This window comes from Anticarsia gemmatalis, chromosome 10 (genome assembly GCF_050436995.1).
Source record: "Anticarsia gemmatalis isolate Benzon Research Colony breed Stoneville strain chromosome 10, ilAntGemm2 primary, whole genome shotgun sequence".
In the NCBI taxonomy this organism is placed as follows: domain Eukaryota; kingdom Metazoa; phylum Arthropoda; class Insecta; order Lepidoptera; family Erebidae; genus Anticarsia; species Anticarsia gemmatalis.
In genome coordinates, this window is record NC_134754.1 from 10,112,266 (window position 1) to 10,135,571 (window position 23,306).

The following is a 23,306-nucleotide window of genomic DNA, read 5'->3' on the forward strand; positions in this document are numbered from 1 at the left end:
TAGAATATCGTATTTAGCACTTAATTTTATCACTTTGTCGAAACTTTTTCATGTAAAAAAATTAGTGACAAGAAAAATAACTGTTTTAAGGCGGCATCAATGGCACAGTGGTTAAGTCGGTCGCCGCGTTTATACTAATGCGCTGGTTCGTAGGTTCAATTCCCAGACCGGAAAGCATCAAATATTGTTGTTTCAACACAAGTTGTAGTGTGTCCATTGTTGAGAAAAGTGTTCCTAAAAAACAACTATTACAGTCCAACTTTTTACAAAAAAGCCTTGTACACAGGGTTATCGCTGGTGGAGGTTATCGAAATTCAGAATGTAGAACATCAGTGACCCGCGAGTTTATGCAGCTTGTGGCCTGTAGCTCGATTCTCTACTACTATCGACTACCGACAACCGGCTAGCTATCGAAATTTTGACATTTAGAATGTACTGCCAAAATGTTTCTTCCGACACCCGTCAGAGGCGCTGATCAGATTTTCATACAAAATTTCTCGATGACAGTTCGGTTGTCGGTAGTCGATAGTAGTAGAGAATCGAGGCACTGTTTAATATAAATAGGTACATTATTTTAACCAAAATGATTGGTTATAATCTACATAGATTATTTATGTATGCAAAGGTTCTTTACTAAGTTGTCGAACTTTAACAGGAGTTATATATTTAAATAAATAAAAAACAAGCAAAATATTAATTTTTTATTTACCTACAGTTACGAAGCCTACCGAACTTGCCAACAAGTTACCTAATAATAGTCATGGTCTTCATTCGTACTGGCAAAGCATTGCGCGAGTTGCTCCCGTCTTCTTTCAGTTGATACCATTCTCAATCTCCTCAGTGCTAAGCTCACACGTCTTCCCAAATCAACGTCTATTAACGTTAACAAATATAATGATTGCTTTTCAACGTCAGGGGGCACAGGTACCAAAGTTTGGGCAGTATTCTCTGCAAGTCTCTGCCTATGAGCATCACTCTCAATAATTTCATTGTAAAACTCAGAAACTGGCTGGAAATCAACTGTATTACTATGATAAATTATTGGTAAGTCTTTCGGTCGAGCCTCGTCTACATAAGGCATTGGTCCGTTAAAAGAGTTAGGCAGATAGTTCGGCGCATCTCTCATATTATCCAGGACTGGTGGCATCCCATCGCGACTATATGTCTTTTCGTACAGAGGAGCATTTATTTGAATGTTAGGATGGTTCACCCCCAAGCGATAGTTCTGAGTGTCAGGATAGAAAAGTTTTCGAGCCCTAAATACATGATCATGAGGTCCTGTTATACCCGGGACTAAGTTATCTGGGCTAAAAGCTCCTTGTTCAGTATCTTTAAAATGGTTATCTACTTGACGATTCATTACTAAGCGACCAATTGTCACAGTTTTATATGTGCCTCTTTTCCATAACCTTGTCATATCAAAGGGATCAAAACCAACTCTCGTTAAGTCTTCTTTTCTCAAAATATCCATATCTAACCTCCATGACGGATAAAGTCCAGCATCAATTGCATTATACAAATCTGTAGTGTAATAGTCAGGGTCTTCAGAACGAATTGCTGCTGCTTGAGCGTTAGTCAGATTAAATAAACCTATCTCAGTTTTAAAATTGAATTTAACGAAATATCTTTCTCCATGCTTATTGTAAATTTCGTAGGTGTGAAGAGGAAAGTAATCAGTCTTTCTATAACCATCAGGTAATCCAAGATCTGACATTACCCATAAAGTGGAATGTATAACTTCTGGTTTCATATTCATAAAGTTCCAACGCATTGTGTTATCAAATAAAGTAGTGCGAGGGTTTCTCCTGAATGCACGAACATCGTTACTGAAGTCAATAGGGTCTCGGTATATGAAAACAGGTATGTGAAAAGTGATGAAGTCCAGGTTGCCTTCTTTGGTGTACATTTTAAGAGCGATTGCCTTAATATCCCTGATGACGTCAGATCCCCCTATACTTTCCTGGGATGTTGAAAAACGTCCCACCACTGGTGTTCTCTTCCCGATCCCATTGAATACATCTGCTTTAGTATACTTAGATACATCGTGAGTGACTTCAAAGTATCCAAAAGCTCCCGTACCTTTCGAGTGGACGATACGTTCAGGTATTCTTTCTCTATCTAAATGTGAAGTCAGACGAAAATGGTTCCTGTTGTCAAAAATCTCAGTATTCAGTGTCACTGTGTCCCTTATATCAAGTGGTTCTCCCGTTACTTTTGTCAGCACTCCTATTGGTCTCTGAAATATTTAAAATAAAAATAATTTAAAGTTTTTTGCCATACGAAAGAAGAAAGTAAACTGCATTCATCAACATTTTTATAAATATGTTTAGTAAATATTATATAAAAAAAAATCTTAATATTTTCAGCGACTTATTACACGAGATAAATTTAATTGAACAAAAAATCTGCCTTATTATTTTAAAAAATATGTCTTTTTATCCTAAGATAAATTGCGTCACTAGTGAAATGTCTCGGTTTTATAATATTTAAGTACAAAAATTTAAACTGTGATTTAGACACAAGATGGATTTGTCAATCACCAAAAATTTATATCATTGATAAAATCACTTTGACACATAATTAATTTTAAAACAATATATTTTAATAGAACGAGTACACTTAAGAACAGTCAGCTGCAAGTAGCTTTCGAAAATGAATAGATAATAAGTAGTAATTCATGCAAATATAACGTAGTTTTCCCCTCCTAAATTAGGTTGCCTCCTTAGCATATAAAACAGCCTGAGCTAAAAATAAACTAGTTCACATACCGGGTGTTGTCGTCTAAAATCAACCAATTGCTGAGTTGCAGCATCGGGTAATGTTTCATTACAAAATTGGAGACTTATCACAGATTTTACGATAAAAAATACACAGATATAGGTTAAAACTTGGCTCATTTTTGCTGTTGATTTGTCGATTATTTGAAATTTCTGCACCTTTATACGAATCCTCATACAATTATGTTCTATTATTAGGACTGAATAATTTTTTAATCGAGTTGCGTGTATTCTTCCTAAGGTAGTTTGAGGAATGGTATACAAACATAATACCTTTCATCCGCAACATAGTAACAATCAATGTTTCCGAATGATCATTATAAGAACTATGAAGTTCCTAAGTTGCCGACATGATTTATAGCTGTATTAAAGAACCATGTACACAGTAGGTAATCTAGATTATAAATCCAATTTATTTATTTCAGAATGTAAAAACTAGGCCCATAAAACTGTAACGATATATGATTTAGCATATTATCCGTGACTTAGTTTTAGTATATTGTTTATAACAGTTAGCATAAGTAACGTGAATCTTTACAGTCGGTACTATCGAGTATCGAGAGTTTGACATTGAAAATGTATTGTAAAAGTAGTTCCTACAACGCCCGCTAGAAGCGCTGATTCAATTTTCATACAACTTGATAGCTAGCCGGTTGATAATAGTCGATAGAGGTAGAGAACAGCGCTATAAATCAAGTTACTGGTTAGTTAATATAACTGTACCTATTACAAACTTCCCGTCACAATTAGCATAAGCAAAACAGTAACTAACATGATAAATAATAAGACACGATTAACTGCATGCGTCTGATATCTACTTGTAAACAAATTAAAATTTAAGATTTTAAGAGGGATATAAACTCTTACTAGCAAGGGAAAAAAAATTACTTATGCAAATTGTTCAATGGCAAGTGCTGCATTGAAACTGAACAGTATACAAATGAACGTAAATATTATGGTCTATTTGTTTAAGGTATACCGAAAAAGGAAGACGATATGCTTTTTATTGTAATTTTACTATTGCCAACTCTCAAAGTAGCTAGAATTTAAACATATTCTACATAAAAGTTCAAATGCGTGGTTCAAAATGTCAACAATTTTTTGCCATTTGGCAATGCCAAAAAATATTCTAATATGGTAAATAAAAAATGATTTAATACCCTAGAAAAAAAATAAGAAGTATGATAACTTGTGATAGTTTTGTCTTTAATATTAGAAATTCTGTTGCAAAACAAATCATTAAATGTTCATACAAAGCTTTGTAAGATATTCATAAAATAAAAGACGTTTCCTTAATTGACTTTATTCAGGAATATCCTCTCCATTCCTATAATTGAAATTATTCATATAAGTCATCATGATAATCCGGTTCTGGGTCAGCAAAACATTGAGCACGTTGTCGTAACCTCTTCTCAGGAGACTCTAGCCTCAACCTCTGCAATGCTGATCTCACACGACGGCCCAAGTCAACATCAACAAGAGTCAAAAGCCTTAAAGCTTTCTTTTCTACATCACCTCTTACAGAAACCAATCCATTGGCTACATTTTCTGCAATCCTCTGTCTATGAGCATCACTCTCCACAATTTCATTATAAAACTCAGCAATTGGCTGTAAATCTATTGCATTTCTGTGAAAGACTATTGGCAACACTTTTGGTCGGGCCTCGTCCACAAACGGCATTGGACCATTAAAAGAATTCGGTTGATAATTCGGAGCATCTCTCATATTATCCAAAACTGGTGGCACACCATCACGGCTGTATGTCTTCACGTACAGAGGAGAATTTACATTTATATTGTCATGATTGACTCCTAAGCGATAGTTCTGAGTGTCTGGATAGAATAGTTTACGAGCCCTGAATACATTATCACGTGGCCCTGAAATGCCTGGTACCAAGTTATCTGGAGAAAACGCAGCATGCTCAGTGTCTTTAAAATGGTTATCAACGTGGCGGTTTATAACTATACGACCAACTGGTACTGTTTTATATGTGCCTCTTACCCACAACCTGGTCATATCAAAGGGATCATAATTGACTTTAGTAATCTCGTCTTTCCTCAAAATATCCATCTCCACTCTCCATGATGGGTATTTTTTTGCAGCAATAGCATTATACAAGTCTCTGGCATAATAGTCACGGTCTTCTGCGCGGATAGCCATTGCTTGCGCGTTGGTTAGATTATACACACCTAGCTCAGATCTGTAGCTAAATTTCACGTAGAATATTTCACCGTGTTTATTGTATATTTCATACGTGTGGAGTGGAAAATAATTAGTTTTTCGATAACCGTCTGGTATTCCGTAATCAGACATTACCCATAAATTAGCGTGTAATATGACAGGATTCAAAGTGGTAAAGTCCCAACGCATTGTATTATCGAACAAACGAGTGCGTGGGTTTCTTCTAAAAGCACGTACGTTTGGACTGAAATCGATGGGATCTTTGTACGTAAAAACTGGTATATGGAAAGTGATGAAATCCAAATTGCCTTCTTTCGTATACATCTTCACAGCAATTGCTTTGATATCCCTAATAGGTTCGGCTCCGCCAGCATTTTCTCTAGATGTTGAAAATCTAGCCATGAGCGGCGTTCTCTTCCCAATGCCGTTGAATGCATCAGCTTTGGTGTATCTGGACACATCGTGAGTCACCTCGAAGTATCCGAAAGAACCGATACCTTTGGAGTGCACGACTCGTTCTGGAATCCGTTCCCTGTTCAGATGAGACGTGAGACGAAAATGATTTCTGTTATCAAATATTTCAGTATTGAGTGTAACGGTATCTCGGAGGTCAAGCGGTTCTCCTGTTACTTTAGTGAGCACTCCAACTGGCCTCTGAAATATAAAATTATAATATTTTTTAAGAATTACGTGCGCGACTGGCCTCTACGTTGAACAATCAAGCACTGGAACAGTTGCCACGCGCGCCATACGCGCTTAGTTGATATCATTAAAAATACTTGGAGCGCATTCCGCGAAACGCACTCTTGGCGCGGGTGTTCATGGCACGCGCGCTAGGAGCTCATAATGGATTCGCAGCTAATGTGTTACATACCGGGTGTCGTCGTCTGAAGTCCGGTAACTGCTCTGAGGCAGCATCAGGGAACGTCTCATTACAGTATCGGTAACCCGTTACATCTTGTACAACAAAATACACAAATATGTAAGACAAAACAAGCCTCATTTTCAACATCAGAATGAATAATCGCAGTTCAAGCAGGCTTATATAAAATCCAATTGCAGGAACGTTATAACGATAGAAATTTGATTGGTCAATTGACATTGGAAATCCATAAAGGAAAGGATACCCACAAAAATTATTAGGCTTGTAATCGCACACTACCGTACTTATTTAGTAGCGTTCGATAATAGCATCGTTTATGTTTGTTATTTTAATTGATATAACATGGAGTTGGTATTTTGTTTCTTGAAGCTTCGTAGTTCTTGTAGGTTTTGTTTTATTTGTGTTAAGCAAAATGAATGACGATTCATTAGTAAAGATTATCAACGAAACCAAAGGGACAAAATGTGGATAATTTTGGTGCCAATACAAATTTATCAACATCAACCAGCTTACATAATATATTTTTACATATGATCATGATCATCACGTCAGGGTCTGATGAAGACCAGACCACCAAGATGATAATGGCAAATTATGCTAATATTTCTTCGTGCGCTTTATTACATATGGATTTAATAAAGTATTATTATATTTGTATATTGCGATATTTTTTTGACCTACAGCGACTTCGAAACAGACTTTTTATTTATTTATTTTGAGGATAGTTTTTCTTTTTTTTCACAATATTTGTGATATTGTAAATCAGTAATATGATCGCTACGTTCCATATGATACTTCACTCGTAATGCAACGCCAGCTCACTTATATAGGACAAAGCATATTAAATTGTTGCACGAAGTGAATAATTAACAACGCGATTAACATAACGTAAAAAAAATCAACTCAATGATTAGAACTATATTTTGAATGAGTGAGAGTTTAATTTTGAACTTAGTGACTACTTTCAATCAAAAATTTTAATACTAAATAATTTTAAAATGACATACAAATTATTTGTTCCCAGCGGGACGTTTAGGTAGTAGACGTTAATAAATGTGTCAAAAATATTATTCTGCGTGACTGTACTTTGTCAAGAAATCGGGTAAAATACGACCGTGGGTCCAGTAGACGATAACATAAGTGATTTAATTGAAGTTTCACCATGTAGACACGCGTAAAAATCATGGCTTGTCCACATGACGAAATAATTAGTAGTACTAATTTTGAATTTCACCAACTGGACACCCGTGTGTCCAGTCTCATGGGTCGAGTTAGTGGATCACCCGTATTAGACACGTAATTTTGTCTTTTTTTTTAAACCAACAAAGTACACGTATCTCCTGATATTGAATCTACTTTTAATAGAAACAATTATTATTAGAACACATATCGTAGTTACTAGTACATAAACCGTTTTCTATAGTTAAATGCTGAAATAATTAGAGCAAACAGACTTTAATAATTAGACATTGGACAAAATTATAACACATAACAATAAGTTTCTTATTGTGTGGATGCTTCGAAAAACTAGCTAATCCGCAGCAGTCGCTGTTATAACAACATAAATTTATGTGTTCGCAAATATTTATCCTCTTATTCATAAATACACTATAAACCTATTTTAGTTAAAAAGCTACTATAATATGCTTTCTCTTTTTCATTTCGTTAAGGAGTGATACAAACAAAACACTTTATAAGCCTTTCATAACTTCATATATTTTTATGAATTAGAGGGTTAAGTTAATATATTATTTTTGTGGCTATTTCGAACATTGTTGAAATGTTTGGACAATTAGATCAAGTTAGTGGCTAGTCAAAGAAAATGTACCTATTACAAACTTCCCGTCATAATTAGCGTAAGCAGAACCGTTACTAATATGGTAAATAAATCAGACACGATTTACTGCATGTGTTTTAATATCTACTGGTAAACAATTAATGATAGCGCAAAGTTTTATTAGGAAAAAAACTCTTTCTAGCAAAGGCAAAATATTAGGCCGGGGAAAAAGTCTTTTCGCATTAAAGTATGAACATATGAACTTTTAATAAAATCTCTTTGGCTTCAAGAATCACAAATGAGTAGGTACACGGTTCATTAGGTTTCTTTCAGTGAGGTCGTGAGGTACCCAAAAATCGAGCTTTTTTAGGTAGAAAAAAGATTTGTATAATGATATTTGTATGCAAATTGTATAATGATGGAGTGCTGCAACAAAACTGACAATATACGAATAAATTTGTTCGGGTCTATTTGCCTAGGGTATGCTTTAGACGCTGTAGTACTGAAAAATAAAGATAATGTGCTTTTCATTGCCTCTCTACTGTTGCCAACACTCAATATCTAGATAGAAGTTTCAAATGAAATGTGTGGTTGAGAATGTCAAATTATAGACCGGTGCAGATAAGTTTTGAGAACAAAAAAATTGTGACAAAATTATAGGAAAAATAATATACGCGCGATTTGAGGTCGGGAAGGTAGTGGGGAAGACCTTATTAGGGTGAATAACGGCTTATCGCATTTTTCGGCCAAATAATGAGTCCTAGAAAAAAATGGCAGCAATGTGGGTAAAAGTAAGATCTACAACTTTGTATGTGCAATTTTACATTTTTTTTACCCATAAAACCTTACCCCCACCCCCTTCCCGACCTCAAATAACCCGTAAATTATATTTCCTGTAATTTTCGTTCTGTTACTATTTGAATATTTTTAAAGGCATTGGGACAGGTCTAATTATTGACAATGGCAAAAATATTCCAATATGGCAAATAAAAATGATTCCCTAGAACCAAAAATAAGAAGTATGATTACTTATGATATTTTTGTCTTTAATATTAGAAATTCTGTTGCAAAACAAATCTTAAATATATACAGCTTTGTAAAAAGCTCATAAAATAAAAGACGTTTCCTCCATTCTCTTTAATTAGGTATATCCTCTCCATTCGTAAAATTGAAATTATTCTTTTAAATAATCATGATAATCTGGTTCTGGGTCAGCAAAACATTGAGCACGTTGTTGTCGCGTCTTCTCAGGAGATTCTAGCCTCAACCTCTGCAATGCTGATCTGACACGACGGCCCAAGTCAACATCAACAAGAGTCAAAAGCCTTAAAGCTTTCTTTTCAATATCACCTCTTACAGTAACCAATGCACTGGCTACATTTTCTGCAATCCTCTGTCTATGAGCATCACTCTCCACAATTTCATTATAAAACTCAGCGATTGGCTGTAAATCTACTGCATTTCTGTGAAAGATTATTGGTAACACTTTCGGTCGGGCCTCGTCCACAAACGGCATTGGACCATTAAAAGAATTCGGTTGATAATTCGGCGCATCTCTCATATTATCCAAAACTGGTGGCACACCATCACGACTGTATGTCTTCACGTATAGAGGAGAATTTACATTTATATTATCATGATTGACACCTAAGCGATAGTTCTGAGTGTCTGGATAGAATAGCTTCCGAGACCTAAATATATTATCATGTGGTCCTGAAATGCCTGGTACCAAGTTATCTGGAGAAAAAGCAGCATGTTCAGTGTCTTTAAAATGGTTATCAACGTGGCGGTTTATAACTATACGTCCAACTGGTACTGTTTTATATGTGCCTCTCACCCACAACCTGGTCATATCAAAGGGATCGTAATTGACTTTAGTAATCTCGTCTTTCTTCAAAATATCCATCTCCACTCTCCATGAAGGGTATTTTTTTGCAGCAATAGCATTATACAAGTCTCTGGCATAATAGTCACGGTCTTCTGCGCGGATGGCCATTGCTTGAGCGTTGGTTAGATTATACACACCCAGCTCCGATCTGTAGCTAAATTTCACGTAGAATATTTCACCGTGTTTATTGTATATTTCATACGTGTGGAGTGGAAAATAATTAGTTTTTCTATAACCGTCTGGTATTCCGTAATCAGACATTGCCCATAAATTAGCGTGTAATGTGTGTAAATTAGTGGTAAAGTCCCAACGCATTGTATTATCGAACAAACGAGTGCGTGGGTTTCTTCTAAAAGCATGTGCGTTTCCATTGAAATCAATGGGATCTTTGTACGTAAAAACGGGTATATGGAAAGTGGTGAAATCCAAATTGCCTTCTTTCGTATACATCTTCACAGCAATTGCTTTGATATCCCTAATAGGTTCGGCTCCGCCAGCATTTTCTCTAGCTGTTGAAAATCTAGCCATGAGCGGCGTTCTCTTCCCGATGCCGTTGAATACATCAGCTTTCGTGTATCTGGACACATCGTGAGTCACCTCGAAGTATCCGAAAGAACCAATACCTTTGGAGTGCACGACACGTTCTGGAATCCGTTCCCTGTTCAGATGAGACGTGAGACGGAAATGATTTCTGTTATCAAATATTTCAGTATTGAGTGTAACAGTATCGCGGAGGTCGAGCGGTTCTCCTGTTACTTTAGTGAGCACTCCAATTGGTCTCTGAAATATAAAATTATAATATTTTTTAGAATTACGTTTACGACTGTCCTCTGCGTTGAACAACCGAGCACTGGAACAGTTGCCACGCGCGCCATACGTGCTTAGTTGATATCGTTAAAAATGCTTGGAGCGCATTCCGCGGAACGCACTCTTGGCGCGGGTGTTCATGGCACGCGCGCTAGGAGCGCGTAATGGATACGAAGCTAATGTCTTACATACCGGGTGTCGTCGTCTGAAGTCCGGTAACTGCTCTGAGGCAGCATCAGGGAACGTCTCATTACAGTATCGGTAACCCGTTACATCTTGTACAACAAAATACACAAATATGTAAGACAAAACAAGCCTCATTTTCAACGTCAGAATGAATAATCGCAGTTCAAGCAGGCTTATATAAAATCTAATTGCAGGAACGTATTAAAGATAGAAATTTGATTGATCAATTGACATTGGGAGTCCATAACTGAAAGGATACCCACAAAAGTTATTAGGCGTGTAATCACGCACTATCGTATTTAATTAGTAGCGTTCGATAATAGCATCGTACTTTATGTTTGTTATTAAAACATGAAGTTATTTATTTCTCGTAGCTTCGTTGAACGTAGGTAGGTTTAGTTTTATTTATGACAAGCAAGATTAGTGACCATTCATTAGAAAAGTCATCAACACGGCCAAAGGGACAATGGTTAATGATTTTTGAGCCAATTATCTTCATTAGCGGGCTTAACAATGTAAACACCTAATGTAGGTCTCATCTTGATGTTGATGATTAAGTGTGTCAATGATCGTTTATTGCGCAGTTTGCAAAACATGGAGTTCATAAGGTATATTACCATTTTGAGTTTATTATATTATGTTCTTATAAATGATAATATTTTTTACTGATAGTTTTATTAAAATTATATTTTCATTCGTAATACTGTAAATCAGTAATGTAAACGCAAAGTTTCGTATGATACTTCACTCGCGATACAAAGCCAGCTCTCTTATATAAGACTAAGCGTGTTACATTGTTGCACAAAGTGAACAATTAAGAACATGATTAGCATAATGTAAACTGGCTTGGAACGAAGAAGGGGCTGAACCTTGAGTCGACCACATTGGCCAACTGCGGTTAGGGACTTTGAATAATTACAACAAGTGATAACTATTTCTAACATACACATTACTTTGGAAAGTCATCTGTGTTGCCTTGGGCTCCAACTTTCTTTTTTTTCGTCCTTTGCAAAAAAGACCACTCCCGCACTAAGAATTTCTCTTGTGTCACGGGGACTTTTCCAAACATACAAACACAAACACAACCAGACCCGAAACAATTTTGTGGATCGCACAAATAATTGCTCCGTGTGGGAATCGAACCCACGATGTCCCGACGCAGTGGTATTGCCGTGGTGCGCCACGGAGGCAGTCAAAAGTTTCGCCCACGTGTCCCAAATATATTTTTGGTATGCAAAATTTTAATGCATTTGATTACAGCTCAGAAATCTTGAGTCTTCGGCTAACGAACAGTGTATAAACTCCTACGATTTTAACAAGCCATTATTGATTGTATAGACACTTCGTAAAACTATTAGAGAGATTGGCAGTCACAATACAGCAGAAATGCGTTCACATGCATTTAGTGCATTTTTCGTATATGCTGAAGATGGTTCGACAATTAGTTCAAGTTAGTGGCTAGTCAATGAAACTGTGCCTATTACAAACTTCCCGTCATAATTAGCATAAGCAAAACGGTTACTAATATGGTAAATAAATTAAGACACGATTACCTGCATGCGTTTTGATATTTGCTAGTAAACAAATTAAAATGCAAGGCTTTAAAAAGAAAATATTATCTGAAAGAACTTTTTAATTTTGAGTTTGCTAATTGTATAAATAATGTTTAATCAAATCCGTGTTAGATGAAAGATTAGAGTAAATTGATGACGTTGTAAAACTGCCGTACCTAGGACAATTCATAAAGCAGTCGGTACTCCACCTGACCTCTCACCGGTCGGTTATCCATCCAACTGGGCTAAGAGAGTGATGAAATATAGAATTTATGCTTGTTCACACACTAACGGCTATTTCAGAAGTACCACAATCACAACCACACCACGACGGCAACACGTGGTTCGAAGCATATTTTCCTATTGAAATGAACTACAATTTACATTTTGCCGCCGTTGTGGACCACGTGTTTCATACTACCAAATCGCGACCACATTTTCTGGCTGAGTCATGGTGTGGGTGCGGTACGTGTAAAACCAGCCTAAGACATTAGAAACAAGGTCCTGCGCAATTGACCGATTTCAAAAATACTGACCGTCGTAACCGAATAAGAGGCTTTAAAGCTGAATAATAATTGCAGGAAAGTAATAAATATAAAAAAAAAAATTCGTCAAGTAACATTGAAAGTCCAATAAAAAAAAGGATACCTACAAAAATATTAAAGGCTTATTACCTTATATTTATAGTATCGTTAATTTGCATTTATTAACATAGAGTTCGTGCCTAGTAACCCTTTATGCATGCAGGTTTATGCATTTATCGCCTCCGTGGTGTTATGGTTTAGGTGGTCGCCACGCCACTACCATTAAGTTGGGAGGTCGTGGGTTCGATTCCCACACGGGACAATTATTTGTGTATTTAGTTTAGGTCTGATAACCTGGTTTTTGATAGTGCTACGTATATATTACCTCGTCTTAGCAAATGTTTTTGGGAGATTATTTTTAAACACCAACTTAAGGTGTTTCAGCGCCTTTTTAGTATATCTTAAAGGGCTTAAAGAGGAATACCTAATTAACCTTATTGATATCAATTTGAAAAAGGTCATTAATTAAATCAAAGCGACATTTGCTAACAATTATAAAGCCTGAAATGTTATTGTCTTTCAATAACACTATTGTTATTTTTATTTAAGTAAATCCTACGTTTCATATCATATGTACAATGCAACGCCATCTCTGTTCTATCGAGCAAAGCCGACTAAATTGTTGCGCAAAGTGAATAATTAATACTATGATTAGCATAATATAGTCAGTTGCCATATTTGGAACGAGAGTGACCGAACCCGTGACCTCTAAAAAAATAGAATCCTGAGAATAAACTATTTTATTACGTAAAAATATGTTTGTGCGTACGCGTCTCGACCCTTTGACTGCCGAACAAATCAATAACTTTTCTTTCTAACTTTTAGAAATCGTACTTTTTAAAAATAATATTTGATAGCATATTGTATCGAAAATTTCAAAAATATATATTTATAATTCATAATATATGTACATAATCGTAAATTAAGAAATTACCAAGCGTTGCATTACGTCGATAAACTAACAGCAATTACAGTATTAACAACACGCGTTTCCTTGAACACGAGTTAATATATAAAGTAGTGAAACTTCATGAATGTGGCCATTACTTCGACAAGATGAGGCATCTTGTTACTTACATTTGTTTATGCTTGGTGGTGCATGTGACGGGCCACAGATACCACAATGAGACGTTACCAGACGCAGCAGCGCAACAATTAGTTGAATTCAGACAGTTACATCCGGTACGTTTTATGTCTCTTACTTTTGCTCTACACCCCTTATCCCTCCTCCTTATCGAAATCCCCTGATCGCCTGCTTCAAAATATATAAAAGACTTTATACATACTTATTTTTTTCTTGATTCTGTCATTAAAATCTGCAGGTCGGCGATTTTGTTCCATTTTTCTCAAGATATATAAAAATATTTGAATGATTTTACTTATTTACGCAATAGAACATTTTGAGCACAGGGTAATATTAAAACAACAATAAACAAAAGAACCTTATTTTTGTTGGTTAAAAATATTAACATTTTCAGAGGCCGATTGGAGTCGTGACAAAAGTTAGCGGTGAACCTTTGGACATAAGAGACATGACTACGTTAAATACAGATATATTTATAAGTCGAAACCACTTCCGACTAACAAGCCATAACGTTAGGGAGAGAATACCAGAACGTGTTGTACACGCCAAGGGCATTGGCGCTTTCGGATATTTTGAGGTCACCAACGATGTCTCAAAATACATCAAATCTGATGTATTCAATGGAATCGGGAAAAAGACACCAGTTGTGGTGAGATTCTCTACCGTAGTACAGAATCTTGGAGGATCTGACCTCGTCAGAGAAACTAAGGGCATGGCAATAAAGATGTACACGAAGGAAGGCAACTTAGATTTTGTATGTATCAACTTGCCCATCTTCTTATTCAAAGATCCAATATTATTCCCAAAATTTGTACATGCCTTTAAAAGAAACCCGCGAACTGATTTGATTGACAACATAGCGAGATGGGATTTCTTGAATTTGCATTCTGAGGCTCTGCACACTATATTGTATCTTGCGTCTGATCTTGGTATACCAAACGGATACAGGAAGATGGATAGTTTTGCAGAACATGTTTATGAAATATTCAATAAACATGGCGATCAATATTATGTAAAGTTCAACTTCAGATCAGAACAAGGTTTGTCCAATTTGACGGATGCTCAAGCTAAAGCGATTGCCGTCGAAGATCCTGATTACTTCAACAGAGACTTATACAACGCTATTGCTGCTAAACAGTATCCCTCTTGGAGGTTAGACATGGACATTATGACGAAAAAGGAATTGCTAACTGTGAAGTACGATCCTTTTGACACGACGAGATTGTGGGAACGAGGAACTTATCACACTGTGACTATAGGCCGTCTTGTATTGAACCGACGAGTAGAAAACAACTTTAGAGACATTGATCAAACCATATTTGCTCCTGACGGCTTGGTTCCTGGTATTATGGGACCTTTCGATGTCTTATTCAGAGCTCGGAAGATTTTCTATCCAGATGCCCAGAATTATCGCTTGGGAGTAAATCACGACAACATAAGGGTGAATGCACCTTTGTATGACAAGTATTATAACCGCGATGGAAGACCACCACTAGATGACAACATGAAAGATGCTCCAAATTATTTCCCTAATTCGTTCAACGGTCCGATGCCCTTCGTCGATGAGGCTCGACGATCAGAAAATATGGAAGTTTATCATAGAAATGCTGTGGATCTGCAGCCTATGGCAGAATTTTACAATGAAATTGTAAACGATGATGCACATCGACAGAGAATAGCTAATGTTTTAGCTGGTTCCTTGAGGGTAGTCCCCAAGGACGTAGAAATTAATTCTCTACGCCTGTTGAAGATGGTCAGTTTTGATTTAGCAAAACGCGTGAAGGTGGCTTTACATAAAATAAGGGCGGAGAACGTAGCCGAAAGACGCAGACGAGTAGCACAGTGTATAGCTGATGTAAGCCAGAACCAGAATCTCTTCCATCCTCGATTTTATTGAAATGTATTCATAAAATAAAGAGTGTGCCTTTTGTGTTCTTTTTCATCTAGTTGTAGATTCAATTGATGAATTTAGGACTATATTCATGGCCAACCTGAATTAAACGTTTTGAAAAATTCTTTCAATATTTATGGCCTCCAGTTATTGGTGCCTTTCTTTTATTTTACACTGACTTCTAAGATTCCGAAAAAAATCCGATTTTTGATTTAGATTTTCTTATCTTTATTCTTAAAACAGTCACACAGTTTCTAATAAACACTCTCGGGACTTATGACAATTTATTGTATGAAAAGTATAAAAAGTGCATTACATTTCAATTGATCATTTTATTATTTTTAGTAATCAACATAAAGAAGATTGTACAAAGCTCATCAATACGTATTATCAAACTTATAAGATTTGACTTGAGACTAAGGTATATATTTTAACTCTAAGATAAAATAAATTTTCTATTTATCAAGATGTCCATTTTGACATTTGTCATTACCTCTGTGGCTTGTTTAATGAATTTTAACTATCATTGTAAAATAGGAAACTTAGAAAAATAGCAATTTTCTTATACATTATTAGATATTCACATTTTATTATTATCTCTTTGTCATTGTGATTAGCAGCATACATATAGAAGAATTTTAACAATAGGTACACTTTTACGATTTCAAATTAATTCAGAGATACATATTTAACTAGCACTTAAATACATATACAACAGATAATCTAAATCAGGCTCTGCAGAACACTTCCACTCTTAAATCATATGAGCAGTTTTTAAAATAACCAATAGTCCAGTAGATAATCAATATTATTTTTTGTAGTCTTAAAAGTTAGTTTGTTAGAGAGAAGGTTTAAGGAAGTCATATAGGAAAGCAAGAGTCCTTTGAGCTCGAAACGATGTGGCAACTATTCCATTTTTCTCCTATGGTTGATAAATGTGGTCAAAATCACTGTTCAGGGGCAGTCTCCTGTCAATCAGTATTGATCTTTCATGTTTATAAAAGTTCGGTCGCTCTGCGTTTAACACATGTGCATTGTGCAGTAACCTGTTGACATCAGGATTGTCCCATTTGTTAATGGACGTTTGATGACTCTATAAAATGATATATTTACTAACCCCAAAAAAATTACGAACTATAATAGCCGACTCTCTCTTTAAAAAAATATTTAATAAAAATGTCACCTATTTTGATCTCTAGTTCTTAACTATCTTCATGGGTTCATAAAGAGCATGTCCTTGTGTACAAATACCCTTTATAAATCAATAAAGATCAAAAACTCTTACAAAATTATAATTTTCTTCATAAAAAATTCTACACGATCAATTCAGTGCTTGTCATAAAACTAAAATTCAGGACAAAAACTTTATAAACATACTCATTACCACTTAAAATAAAACACAAATTATTAAAAAACCTAGTTCTTATTAGTTCTAATTTTTGTGTAATTATACAAAGTAAACATGATCAGCAATTACAGAATAGAAATCTGCAAAAACATCCGATTCGATAATTATAAAAATCCCTGTTATTTTCATAAACAATGATTAGTTCGTACTCGTTTCATAACTGAATTATAAATGGAATATAATTTCAGTGTTATTGAGGTAATGATTTAATGAGTACTTACATGTGTAAGTACATACTTGAAATAAATCTGCACGAAGATAAAATACCAAAAATATCTTGTGATTAAATATTGGCTATTACTTATGTACTGCTGGTTAACAAAGTTTTTCAGAAATTGGGTATGGGAGGGAGTTTTTGAATCCACCATGCGGGCCAAAAGCGGGTTGGCGACTACCTCGGTTTATTAAAACTTCAAACTACTTCTTCTACAAACTACTACTTCTACTTCTAACTTCTCACGTAACCCACACATACACCAATCACTTTGCTATAATGTTATAACACAGACTGCATGGGCGATGATAATGTTTGCAATTCTCGCCCAAAAGTAAGATTTCTATTCCGGGTGCGGTCGAAGAGTTATTCCTAAGCTTTCCTATAAGAATTCCCCCAGGTGAGCTCCTGCAGGTCGAATTGAAATACTGCCAGAGAGTGTACTAGTGAATTGCGCACATACTTTACTCTCTTTTAACATTCTGCAACGTAATTGGACTGTTTCATTAAAACTGGTCGATTATCGGCCGGGTCAACATTATTTTTATTGTTATCACTAAACTAAGTTTACCTATTTAAATACTAGTAGTCAAAACCAAACTTAAATTCTTCTTACTGTATAGTAGTTACTATACGAGTGTAGGAAATTGCGCTATAGCAATATTGTCGGTAGTACAACTAAAACTATTGCATTCCAACACTAGTTTTTTGAATAAAAATAACATCGTCAAAGAGTTTAAAAAAATACGCATCAAACACTATCGCTTTGCAATATCCTTGTATAAGCATAAGAAGTCTTAATATGATAACACAAAATACACAAAATTAAAATATTTATTTACAAAACACTGAAATATAACATTAAAAGAAAACCAAATTAAGTATAAACATGAACTGCATGAAAAAAAACCGTTTAAGGCCCATGAAGCAACAAAATAGTTTTTTAATGAAAATAAATATGAAATAAGAAATAAAAAAGAGGTTAGTGGTGTTTGTCATAAGTATCATTACATTTACCCTGCACCGTTGGAACTGTTACCGGGACAGGTGGCGGAGGAGGTGTTGTTGCACTTTGTTGAGCTGCAGCTTCAGCAAGAGCTATCTCCACACCTATTCTTACTCTTCGCCCTAAGTCATGGTCAACTTGGTACAACAATTTCAAGGTTCTCTTCAATACAGGCGGTGTCACTTGATTCAACGAAAGAACAATGTTCTCAACAAATCTTTGCCTGTGCGCTTCATTGTCCAGTACATAGTTGTAGAAATACCAACAGGGCTCCAAATCTACAGCTGTACTCTCCAACGTCAGTAATTTCTTTTCTGGTCTCATCTCATCGACGTAAGGTGCGGGACCATTGAACGAATTAGGATAGTAATTCGGTGCATCTCTCCCATTCCATCTGGTTGGTGGTCGCCCGTCACGATTGTAAGTCTTGGCATACAACGGCATATTAATAAATATTTTATTGTGATTCCTTCCCAAACGATAATTCTGTGTGTCCCTGTATGCAGTACGTCGACCTCTAAACAACCAGTCAACTGGTCCTGGAATTCCAGGAACCAAATGAGCTGGATTAAACGCACCTTGTTCCACATCCCTAAACTGATTTTCTACATTTTTATTTAATACCACACGCCCAATTTGAACTGTCTCGAACGTTCCATTCTTCCACAATCTTGTCACGTCAAACGGATCGAAATCTACTTTTTTCAGGTTGTCTTTTGTCATTACGTCCATTTCTAATCGCCACGCAGGGAAGTTTCCCAGTTCAATGTTATTATACAAATCTCTATTGTAGTAGTCTGGGTCTTGACCTCCAATAACTACGGCTTGGGGTGTTGGTATAGCTGAAAAGCCCTGCTCCGTCCTAAAATTAAATCTAACGTAGTGACTTTCACCCTTCTTATTGGCAATTTCATAAGTATGGATAGGAAAAGCGTCCATACGCCTATAACCATTTGGCACCCCATAATCCGCAAATAACCAGAATAAATTATGGAGCAAAATTGGTCTAAGTGTCGTCATATCCCAACGGGCCGTGTTATCGATTAAACTAGTCTGGGGGTTTCTTTTGAACGCACGTACGAAAAATGGGAACAGTATAGGGTCTCTGTACAGATAGACAGGTGTTTGAAGACATGTCAGATCCAAGACTCCTTCTTTGGTGTAAAATTTAACAGCCATGCCCTTCAGTTCTCGACCGAGATCATTTCCACCCAGACTCTGTACTGCTGTTGAAAACCTGACTACTAAAGGAGTCCTTTTTCCGATTCCGTTGAACAGCTCGGCATAAGTATATTTCGAGACATCATTGGTGACTTCCAAGTAGCCAAATGCACCGGAACCTTTAGCATGAACTACTCGTTCAGGAATCCTCTCACCATCGAATGTTAGTTGACTGTCGAGGAATAACTGATTGTTAAATTGATCACTGTTGACGGTGCGGATATCACGTATTTCTGTTGGCTCCCCTGACGTTTTGGTCCATAGTCCTATAGGCACCTGAAAGTCGAGAAAGCCATTGAATAACTTGTCCTTTTCTTTCCATGCATTTCAAATGGATATGTTGTACAAAGTTAATTCACTATTCGCACGTAAGTAGTATCGTGGTATTATCAGGGTCAAACATTAGTCTTAACTGTTATAAAAGACAACTGGGCCATCCTAAAGCACCAGCTTTGAAAAAATACAAATAGATATAATTATTTAAAACATACCGGGTGTTCAAGCTTGAAATCCAACAGCTGCCTAGCCGCAGGCTGTATCAATGCCGTGACATTATCTAACAAACTATTCTTGTCACATTTCGCACTAAAAATAAGGAGCGCTATACACGCAATGATGGTTTTCATGATGAAAATCAGGTGCGTGCTTGATTTTTTTACAATGTTTTGAAGTTTATATAGACTTTATTCTTCGTGTAGACACATGCATACATTGTTAAACACCGCAGTCGTGCAAATAATCACATTAAAATGATACATGATTGCAGTGCTTAAGATTTTTATGAATGATGATTGATGTACGGCCTAAATAAATAAAGTAAAGTGAGAACATATTTATTACTTGTCTGTAAAATAATCATTAATTTTTTGACAATTATTGCTGTTTTTAGATTATATCGCGTTATTTATTCTTGAAATTCAAAATATTGTGTACTAGTGGACACACGCTGCTCCGGTTGCGTATTTGTTAGAAGAAATAAAAGTTGGCTATAGTCCCCTATTTTAATCCCTTAGAGGATGATTTTCTAAAAACACTGAAAATCATACTTAGTTTTTCTAATCAAAGTTCCAAACAGAAAGTTTCACGTTATGGGCTTCGAAAATTATTTGTCATTCTCGAATATAATAGCGTTATAAAAAAATATAAGTTTGCTTTTATACAACTTTTCAACCCCTAGCTTGAAGATTTCAGGAGTGAATTTCAAATCCTTAATCTACTTATTATTTATTATATTGGTTGCTATCATTTTCTAATCCTGAAATGAAAATTCCTGTAGCACAATTTTCGTCAGTCGGCACAGCGACCAGCAAGTGTACTCGCTAGTGGCGCTAACTGAGTTGGCATTTAAAATTTGTCAATATCTTGCCGATTGTCAATAGTCGATAGTAGTGGAAAATGGCTCCACTGATTAATATTAACAATTCAAATTAGTGACGGGGACATAAAAGAAACAAATTAAATGTGTTTTAAGTTATATGATATCTGTAACACAACATAGTACAAAGTGTCAAATTTCCATTGTAAATTACAATCAGTAATCAATAAACTGTTACAATTCTTTTTTCTCTTCGTCAGGTTTCTTGTCATTTTGTACTGTCACAACGTTAGTGACAGGGGGCTTAGGAGCAGCCGCTGCCGCCGCCCGCTGAGCTGCCGCTGCTGCACGTAGTGGCTCCACTGTAGCAGCCACCCGAGTAGCCAAATCTTTGTCAACAAGACTTAGCAGATGTAGAACTCGTGGGTACACGGGTGGTGTAACTGGCACAAGAGTAATTGAAAGTGTTGTTATAAACCTAAGCTTTTGATCCTCGCCCTGAAGAATATGGTTATAGAAATACCAACTGGGCTCTAAATCTACGGCGTTTCTCTCCATGGTAAGTAACTTCTTTTCAGGCCGTTTTGCATCAACATACGGGCTAGGACCATGAAAAGAGTTGACGAAGTAATTTGGTGAATCACGTCCGTTCATGCGCAAAGGCGGTGTTCCATCACGATTGTAAGTTTTTGCATACAACGGAGTGTTCACAAAAATTTTATTATGGTTCCTACCAATTCGGTAATTTTGTGCGTCCTGATAAAAATTGCGTCTAGTTCTGAACAACCAATCGACTGGGCCTGGAATACCCGGAACTAGGTTAGCTGGATTATACGCACTTTGTTCCACGTCTCTAAACTGATTTTCTACGTTCCTGTTTAGTACTACACGACCGATTGGTACAGTAAAGAATGTTCCATTTTTCCAGAGTCTTGTTACATCAAAGGGATCATAGTCTACTGTAACTAAATCATGTTTGGTCATGACATCCATTTCCAGTAGCCACGAGGGATAATTCTTTTCTTCAATATTGTTATACAAATCTCTAGTAAAGTAATCCAAGTCAAGAGCTTGAGTTTGAACTGCGCCAGCGGTAGTTAAGGATGAAAATCCTTGTTCCGTTCTAAAGTTAAATCTGACATAATGCGTTTCTCCGTGTTTATTGGCAAGTTCAAAGGTATGGATTGGGAATGCGTCCATTTTTCTATAACCGTCTGGAATACCGTAGTCAGAAAGAAACCAAAATGCAGCGTGTAATAATTCAGGTCTCTGCGTTATTCCATCCCAAACAGCCGTATAATCTGTTAATAAAGTTTGCGGATTTTTTTTGAACATGTGGACTACAGCTGGAAATATGTTTGGGTCTCTGTACAAATAGACAGGTGTGGATAGGGCAACTAAATCTAAATTCCCATCTTTAGTGTACATCTTGATTGAAAAACCCTTGACCTCATTCATAAGGTCGGTTCCACCTTGGCTCGGTATCGATAATGATAATCTAGCGACTAACGGCGTTTTCTTTCCAACTTTATTGAAAACATCAGCATATGTGTATTTGGAAACGTCGTGGGTTACTACAAAGTAGCCAAAAGCGCCCGTGCCCTTTGCGTGAACTACGCGTTCAGGAATTCTCTCTCCATTTAAATGGAACAAGGAGTCGACCAGCAATGGATTGTTGAACTGATCTGAGTTAATTGAATTTATGTCTCGAATTTCCGTTGGTTCTCCTGAGCTTTTGGTCCATAGTCCTATTGGCACCTGGAAAGTTAAAATAAAAGATAATGTTGAACTATTTGTCAGTGACATTTTTGTATTTTTATAACTACGAGTATATGGAATATGAGATGATACTCATATCTTTCTTATGAAAGAGTGGGTAGCATAGCTTAACTATTTTTACTTTGCTTTCATTGTTTACAATGGGACTTGAACATGTGCTGGATATCTTAAAGTAGAACGTTTTCTTCGCGAGCTTGACAGATGAGCGCGGCGCGCGCTCTTTCTGTTGTTGTTTCACCCGCGAAGGCGCGTGTGTGTAAAGGCGCTAAATCGTGTGCTAATTAATGTCAGCATTCTGGTCGCGGGAAGTGTCGACCAGGCGATTTATCAACTCTTTGAAAAGTAAGTGGGCGCTCGGGTCCCATAGTCATGAATATTACCGGATGTTGATGTTTGAAGTCCAAGAGCTGCCTCGACGCAGGCTCGTAGTTTTGTGAAATATTTACATAATCAGCTTTTGCACATACAACTAAGAATATACTAAGAACAATAATCGTTATAGAACCTTCCATGGTTGAACGTCTGTTCAGCTTTGTGTTAAACAATCTTCGCTTATAAGGAATGTTTCAGACAATTTTTTTGACATGTAACAATTAATAACAATTAGAAATCGAATTAATCTAATCACCATCACTTACTATAACTTACTTTTTTATTTGCGTTAATGTACATACGTATGTAAGCAAATATTTACTTTACTGCAATTGTATATGGCCTTATTTAGTAGAGTACGCTGCTAGCGAATTATTAC

The 23,306-nt window shown here is 36.2% G+C and overlaps 5 protein-coding genes and 1 pseudogene across 5 annotated transcripts; 1 reads left to right on the forward strand and 5 right to left on the reverse strand.

The window, feature by feature from the left end:
- Window positions 1-688: 688 nt before the first annotated feature.
- LOC142976084 (catalase-like) lies at window positions 689-5,993 on the reverse strand. Its single transcript, XM_076119302.1, has 3 exons — window positions 5,834-5,993; window positions 2,769-5,613; window positions 689-2,236 (listed from the first exon to the last, which is right to left on the reverse strand). Exons 1-2 carry the CDS (start codon window positions 5,969-5,971, stop codon window positions 4,117-4,119), a joined length of 1,635 nt encoding a protein of 544 aa, XP_075975417.1. The 5' UTR covers window positions 5,972-5,993; the 3' UTR covers window positions 689-2,236; window positions 2,769-4,116.
- LOC142976304 (catalase pseudogene) lies at window positions 749-2,812 on the reverse strand (annotated as a pseudogene).
- Window positions 5,994-8,654: 2,661 nt separating the features above from the next.
- Window positions 8,655-10,708, reverse strand: LOC142975999 (catalase-like). Its single transcript, XM_076119176.1, has 2 exons — window positions 10,507-10,708; window positions 8,655-10,287 (listed from the first exon to the last, which is right to left on the reverse strand). Exons 1-2 carry the CDS (start codon window positions 10,633-10,635, stop codon window positions 8,794-8,796), a joined length of 1,623 nt encoding a protein of 540 aa, XP_075975291.1. The 5' UTR covers window positions 10,636-10,708; the 3' UTR covers window positions 8,655-8,793.
- A 2,950-nt stretch (window positions 10,709-13,658) lies between these two features.
- On the forward strand, window positions 13,659-15,745 carry LOC142975962 (catalase-like). Its single transcript, XM_076119125.1, has 2 exons — window positions 13,659-13,819; window positions 14,116-15,745. The coding sequence occupies exons 1-2, from the start codon at window positions 13,694-13,696 to the stop codon at window positions 15,616-15,618; spliced, it is 1,629 nt and encodes a 542-aa protein (XP_075975240.1). The 5' UTR covers window positions 13,659-13,693; the 3' UTR covers window positions 15,619-15,745.
- Window positions 15,746-18,050: 2,305 nt separating this feature from the next.
- LOC142975961 (catalase-like) lies at window positions 18,051-20,117 on the reverse strand. The gene is made up of 2 exons (XM_076119124.1): window positions 19,953-20,117; window positions 18,051-19,737 (listed from the first exon to the last, which is right to left on the reverse strand). The coding sequence occupies exons 1-2, from the start codon at window positions 20,085-20,087 to the stop codon at window positions 18,217-18,219; spliced, it is 1,656 nt and encodes a 551-aa protein (XP_075975239.1). The 5' UTR covers window positions 20,088-20,117; the 3' UTR covers window positions 18,051-18,216.
- An 893-nt stretch (window positions 20,118-21,010) lies between these two features.
- Window positions 21,011-23,140, reverse strand: LOC142976305 (catalase-like). Its single transcript, XM_076119591.1, has 2 exons — window positions 22,936-23,140; window positions 21,011-22,534 (listed from the first exon to the last, which is right to left on the reverse strand). Exons 1-2 carry the CDS (start codon window positions 23,065-23,067, stop codon window positions 21,011-21,013), a joined length of 1,656 nt encoding a protein of 551 aa, XP_075975706.1. The 5' UTR covers window positions 23,068-23,140.
- Window positions 23,141-23,306: the final 166 nt, after the last annotated feature.